General features: G+C 38.9%; 1 protein-coding gene across 2 annotated transcripts in view; it reads left to right on the top strand.

Annotated features, from left to right (window-relative positions):
* LOC101848060 (N-acetylglucosamine-6-phosphate deacetylase) overlaps nt 1-7,137 on the top strand; it is a 26,941-nt gene that overhangs the window by 8,330 nt on the left and 11,474 nt on the right. For both annotated transcript variants that reach the window (XM_013086311.2, XM_005105145.3), the window contains exons 3-6: nt 1,818-1,954; nt 4,161-4,215; nt 4,471-4,680; nt 6,655-6,743. In XM_013086311.2, coding sequence (XP_012941765.1) covers nt 1,818-1,954; nt 4,161-4,215; nt 4,471-4,680; nt 6,655-6,743 — 491 coding nt within the window. The remainder of the gene's footprint in view (nt 1-1,817; nt 1,955-4,160; nt 4,216-4,470; nt 4,681-6,654; nt 6,744-7,137) is intronic.

Genomic DNA, 7,137 nt, shown 5'->3' with positions numbered 1-7,137 from the left:
CACCTGTACAAACGGCCACTTTCCATTTCCCCCCTTGCGTTTTTTCTATATAATTTAATTGTGTAAAACGGGCACCTGTCCAACGCGGCCGCGGCCACCATATTTTAACACACAACCCCTATCACACTAAGCAATAACACCTGTCTTAGACGGCCACCTTAGTGACTCCATGACGTTTTGTCATAAATTGTGCTTTGGCCCCTGGTGTGGTGGGCGAGCCGTCATAATTCAATCACCTTTCGTTGTTGTTAGGTAGTCTCCCTCCAACCGATCATGTTGCGTAGGCCCCTCCCACTGTTGACCAATAGGTACCAATTTTCAGCTGCTGGTGAGGTAATCATGTGATCCCTCATAACCCATAAGCCCCGCCCAGAACTCATATACAAATCGTAAGTGAGATGAGTGGTCACTGTTTACCTAGTCTGTAACAAAGTAACAAAGGACGTCAACATGAACTTGTGACAGAAGCGTCGCTCGTTCTCCAAGTGGTGTGTATGTTTTACCATAGCACTCAGTCCTCCTTGTCTGACACAGTTCGTTTTACTATCACCCTTGCGCAAAATCAGCAACAAAATAAAAATTACTAACAAAATACAAACCAACAACAACAACAACAACAAAAACAACAACAATGCGGCCACTTTCGATTGGGACCTCAGATGGGAATGGTTTGTTTTCTTCATCTTGATTAGTCCTGTTTAAGACGGCCATCTGTCTTATACGGCCACTTTTCTCCTTGACAATGGGTGGCCGTCTTACACAGGTTTGACTGTATTTGTGATCCGATGCTGGGATTTTTGTCTATCAAGGAAAACAACAAAAATATCCATATATTACCGGACGACTTCCCAAAAAAATATTAAAAAGAGTGAAATGGCTGAACGGTTAAGGACTTCAGGGTATACCCCTAGATTGAATTCAGTTTTGTATAATAAGTTGGAAGGGGGCTCTCGTGGCCTAGAGGTTAAGGAGTTGGCCTCTCATTCATAGGTCCCGGGTTCGAATCTGGGTAGTGACCGAAAAATTTCCGTCTCTAAAATTGTCTCCTTTCACGTCCTTTCCTGCTCTCTGGCAATGTTCTGTCATCTACTTTCTTCTCCTCTTTCTGCCCCGTCCCCCTCATTTCCTTTGCCCCTTCCTCTGGGCTCTTGACTCTTTCTGCAGCCTTTCCACCACTACTCCATGGCTCCTTCTTACTGCTTTCTTTCAGCCACACCCCTTATATTTTGGTAGGAAAGATCTACACCTAGCCTTCTCCGACAAGGGCAAAAAGTCTCGGAGGGCCCGTGTGCAAGTTGCGCACATTAAAGATCCCTTGGTGTCTAAAATCGATTAGAGTAGGCTTTGGCTGCCACCCGGGCAAAATTCAAAATTTCCTACCCACCGAAAATCTTAGGTGTGTCCCGCGGGCTCGTATGACTTTATGCAGTTGCGAGTGCCGTAAAACACTTACCAAAAAAAATGATAAAATAAGTTGGACAATTTTTAAACAGCACTGGAAGCAAACGAAATCCCAGTTGTGGAATCCCATTTTAATTTGGATTCTTGTACGTCGTTCCCCTGCCGCAAAAAGCTTTAGTGATATCTGTGGTGTTACTGTTAGGCTCTCTACAGTAGCACATTCAAGACATCAGTTTAATTCTCCATGTTGGAAAGTTTTTTTAAGGAATACTATGTATCTCCTTCTGTTTACTGGGTGCTGTCTCCCACTCAGCCCTGGTTGGCTTTGACAGGCAAGGTTAAAGCGTCCTACTTTGTAAATGAGCTAAATTGTGTTGTTGAGGTGTAAGACTAAGACATTACATTTATTTTTACAGGAGGTTTTGGCTGTGACTTCTCCACTGACAGTGACCCGGAGAAGGCTCTGGAAACTGTGGCCAAAGGGTTGCTATCTCAAGGGGTCACCTCTTTTTGTCCTACTGTTATTACCTGTCCTTCTGAATACTATCATAAGGTAAAAATTCAGTTTATTATATCCAAAGGGTAATGAACAATGTAACCTTAAGACTGCATCATCAATCATGTTGTTTTCTAGTAAATTCCAGTATCTATCTGGAGCGGGAGAGAAAGTTCCAGCTTTGACATGTTTCCAGGTCCCAACACAAAAAATTTTAAGGAGCATGAAACTTTGATGTGGTTTGTACTGATTTAAAGCAACTGAAATTTCACTGGGTGTCAAAAGTCGTACAAAAACCAATACGTTCAGTGAAGGTTTAGTATGTTTTATTCATAGTTTTACCTTTCAGTGCAAGTTCAGTTTGGCAGGTAAGTCTTTCCTACCTGTTTTTCTTTTTTTTGTTTTCCTCCAGATAAATGGGAGCTCATTTGATCTTTAATTAAATTCCTCCAGAAGTTTTAACAAATCTATTTTAATATGGAGGAGTCAAAATTAGTTACATCCCTGGGACTGGTGGCTGCTCATTAGGATTTCTTTCTCATGTTTTGGCCCCTTAATTCTTAAGAACATTTTGAGGATAAGGAGGAAGATGCTGTTTTAACCCAACTGAAAAAATCAACCCCGTCTTCCGTACGTTCCCCTATTTAAAGCGACTTATCATATGATTTAGCAAGAGAAGGAGAGAAGACTGAGATGGCCAGCCCAGTTTGTTCAAGGTTGAAGCAATAATTTATTTTTATTTTTTTTGCACGAAAAATTAGGACAGCTATTGGGCATTGGTTATGTGATTGCATTTGCAGGCAAATTTTTAAAAATTGTGTTCCTATTTCAGATCAACTCGAAAGCTGTTGACGTAAAACAGGTTTTTATTATCCTTCAGTTTTGGGTGTAGAGATAGTTCAGGCAAGCAGAGGACAGTGTGTTACTGATGGCTGTATCTTTGTTTTCATATTCTGCATGACGTTATCACACGTGTTTGTTGTGAAGGGTGTGTTCACTGCACTTAATCACATATAGTATTTTACTGGTTAGCATTTTTCTTCTCCTCCGCAATGGAGGAAGTTGATGTATGGATAGGTTTTTCTGAATGGTCTTTCTTCTTGAACTCTCTTCAGCTGATACGTTTCAATGTTTTGGTTTGGTAATGTTCCTTGTCATGAAGTTCATCTTTTGCAGCAGAGTTTTTATTGGTAAAGGTTGTTTTTTTCTTCTTTTTTTGTGAGAGACTGGTGATTTTTGTGTGTCTTCCAAACCAAAATAATTTCTTTTGATGGTAAAAGATAGACATGATATATATTAAGAATGTAGGTCTATCATTGGCACATTGTGTTACTCTGTAGAATGTAGACAGTTGTTTCTAAAATATGGTATCTGGTATGGTTTCTGTGTGGTATATCATTATTTTTCAGTTTCGCACTACTTTCCAATGACATACGGTCATGGCTCATTAAGCTGTGAGTTGATTTAGCTTTGCTGGAAATGAACTTTCTGCCTCATTAAACTGATTATTTTTAAGGCAGACCTCATGGTCCAGTAGTAATGCGTTATACAAATTAAAAAGAAGGAGGCAAGAAATGCTATGGCAAATTAAATGTTTCACATATTCAGCTAGATATTCAAATGTGTGTTTCTCCTCAACAGTTGCACCTGTTGCTCAGCCAGCTTCAGCGAGGGGGTAGGGGTGGAATGGAACAGGTTGCTTTTAACATACAAGAGAAAACAAAACCTGTTCTGATCTGTATTCGTTTCACCATTTTTTATTTTTTATATGACCTTCTGCTGTGAGATGGATGCCTACTTCCGCCAATTTTTATAGCATTACGCTGTAGGCCTGAAAGTTTGCAAAATTTGCTTTGACCCTCCAGTGTTGGTAACAAATATTCTATGGTGTCAGGGGAATTTGTATGATTTCACCATGTTACATTGAAAAATGCTACAAAGGTATAAACCTCTATGTTTTCAGGAAGTAGAATGTAAATAAGACAGACCTCATTTGTGAAGGAGTTGAAATATTTGGCAATGTATGAAAAAGGATAAACAAACTGAACTAGCTCTCAAATTACAACTGATTAAATCAGCCAAGACATCACAGAACGAAACTCATGGCAACACTAGGAGGGCCAAGCAAAATGAAGTGTACTTGTTCCCGCCAATCATACTTTTGGTTTACAATACTGTCAAAGGGAGTAATGCTAAATCTGTGAGATGCAATGCTTTTGAATTAAAAATAAAGCGTGCCAACTTGAGTCTGATATCTTTGCAGGTATTGCCACTGATAAAAAAGAGAGATGGAAGCAAGAAGGGTGCTGGTATTCTTGGTAAGTTTATGTATTTATTTATATTCATAAGAAAAAAGTTCCAGGTGTAAAATATACCGGCATTTGTGTTTTGAAATTTTTTATTTCACTAATGGCTCCAAAGATAATCAATCAGAACTGCTGCTTGGCCATAGTTGCATGTCACCCCTGAGGGTCCCTGAACCATTAGGCCTTAAAAAAGTTACAAAAGCATGCTTGTTTACTTAAATGGACACAGCTGTCTTGCGGTCTTAAAGACATAATGTTTGCTCACAGGAATTCATGTGGAAGGACCTTTTATCAGCAAGGAAAAGAAGGGAGCTCATCCGGAGCAGCTGATCAAGGATTTTGACGGAGGCTTCAAAGATGTTTTGGAAACATATGGTGATCTCAGCAATGTGTCCCTGGTTACCTTGGCACCAGAGAAATCTAATGCTAAAGAAGTCATTGAGGAGTTTTGTAAAAGAGGGATTGTTGTATCTGTTGGTAAGTAAAATACAATCTTATAGTTTCTCTTTTCAGCTCAATATTGTACGTGATGTTACCCAGTTGATCAAAAGCGTGAAAATTGTCTTGGAATTGGTTGTAAAAAGTTCATTTTTGTGTTTGTAAAGTGCTTTTCCTTCTTTTAAAAAAATGTTATTTACCGGCCAAATGTTGATTTTTATAGTGTCCTTCGGGAATGTGGTTTTAAATGGACGTAAAAGGTGTTGAGCTAAAAAAACAAAATTCGAAAAAAAATTGCCAAACCAGGAGAAAAATACTGGGGAGGGGGGTTTCTACTTCACTATTTTGGTGAGCGCCTGATTTTACCATGGTGCGTCACATACGAGGGACATACCAAAAGTTTTTTTTACCTGACCATGAAGTAGAACGGTAGTAAGCTGAAATTTGGTACTAAACTTAGTCTTTCTTTATGTAGTCGCCTCCCAGAGTTATACATGTTTGCCATCTGTGTATGACCTTGAAAAGACCTTGAGAATAGAGGACCCTCTCTATGTCAGAAAACCAGTCCTCTACCGCTTCTTTGACCTCATCATCACTTTTTTTACACCTAAATTTTATGACAGCATAGGATTGGCAGTCAGTTCCATATACGGCATGCATCTCCGTAAAAATATCTTGTAGTTGCTTGCCTTGGTAGAAAAATACTTCATTACTGCACTGTGCCAAAGATAGTACATGACAAGATGGGTCACTCAGCCGAAAAAATGTCCGCCGGAAGTCCTCTCTTTGCTTCAGATGGCGCTGCAGTCTGTTTTGAAGCTCTCTTTCGTTTTCCAGAAGAAGAATAGGAATAGCACGTCCTTGCGTGCGTATATCGACTGCTGTTCATCAGCAGTTCGGGTTCGTTCAGTGCAGAGTTTTAGTTTTTTAAAATTTTAATGACCTCTCGCCTTTCATTCTTAAGTCAAATTAAACGAGGAAATCAATCTCCCCTTCCTCTGGAAGAGGTTTTTTGTCAGCATAACCATTCTAAAAAAGCATACTTCGGAAATTTATCCAAAAGCTTGCTAGTTTCACTTTGATTTTAAAAACTCAAGTAGGGTAACTCTGTTCGCAAAGGGTGCGCATTTGCGAAGAGGGTGCCACCGAATTTTGAGGACACCTTTTTAATTGGTTCAAAGAGAGGAGTGGCCCCTCTTGTTATGTAGACTCTTTGACTGCGCTCAATTTTCTCCATTTTTACGTTGAAACTGGAGAACAACATATCCCCATTCACTAACAGTGCGCTGGTGGTAAGACCAGTAATCTGAAATTCCCCAAAATTTACAAGCCTTTTACTTTTAGGAAGATGATTGTTGGCTTTCACAACAAATTTCAGCTTTCTACCTTTATTCCTTCATGGTCAGGTAAAAAACTTTTGGTATGCCCCTCGTATATGCATCGCTCTGTATCATTATTGAGGCTTCTCAATAAAAAGACGTTTCGTTTTTTTTTGTATTTCTAGACTGAATTTGTCTCTTTCAGCTTCAATATTGTATTCAATTCTAATGTCGGTACTGATCAATTTGCAGGTCATATTTAGTAGTTGTCGGTTCTGTTCCATTACAACAGATATGACTGTTCGTTCTGTAATCTGTTCTCATTCTGTATCTTGGTATCGGTACTTGAAGTTAATTAGACCAGTAAATATGGGATGCAGTTAGTTCAAGTGGAGGTTACATTATGTTCTTCCCTTTATTTTGTGTTTCCTCGAAAGCTTTACTGCTTTATCTTTCTCTTACACCTTAGGACTTGTCCTGACTTACATGTCCATTGGCTTCAATTTTTGTATTCTGTGCCCAGATTTCAAAGTTGGTCTTTATTGAGATAATGTCCTACTTGCAGACATTTTTTAAACTGTTGAAGAGGTCATAATAATTATTTACATTAATAAGTCATGGGTCTAAAAGGGGCTTAAAGTGGTGAATTAGTTCAGATTGTATTTCACTATATCATGATATTTTCATCTCACAGGTCATTCAATGGCAAATCTTGCTCAAGGAGAAGCTGCTGTGACATCCGGTGCAAGATTTATCACACATTTGTTCAATGCCATGCTGCCTGTAAGTGCTGTGTGCTTACGAGTGCTGGTCGTTGTAGGAACAGTATTATTTTCTTTAATAATCAAAATTTTGTTTTAATTCATGTTATAATATTTTGTTTTATTGTTTTTCTCTCTCTCCTTCTCTCTCTCTCTCCTTCTCTCTCTCTCTCCTTCTCTCTCTCTCTCTCTTTCTCTCTCTCTCTCTCGCTCTCTCGCTCTCTCTCTCTCTCTCTCTCTCTCTTGCCCTTTTTAACATAGGCGATCATCAAGATTCTTTTTGTTTTATTGTATCGTAAGTTATTCAATACATGTTTTTTTTGGGTCTGTTTATTACTATTTTTATTCAGTGTAGTTAGAATTACCTTCTAGTGTTAGTTTTTGTTCTTGGTTCTTTTTCTAATTTGGGAGTGGGG

Source organism: Aplysia californica, unplaced genomic scaffold (genome assembly GCF_000002075.1).
Source record: "Aplysia californica isolate F4 #8 unplaced genomic scaffold, AplCal3.0 scaffold00454, whole genome shotgun sequence".
In the NCBI taxonomy this organism is placed as follows: Eukaryota; Metazoa; Mollusca; class Gastropoda; order Aplysiida; family Aplysiidae; genus Aplysia; species Aplysia californica.
This window is presented reverse-complemented; position numbering and strand designations above follow the sequence as displayed.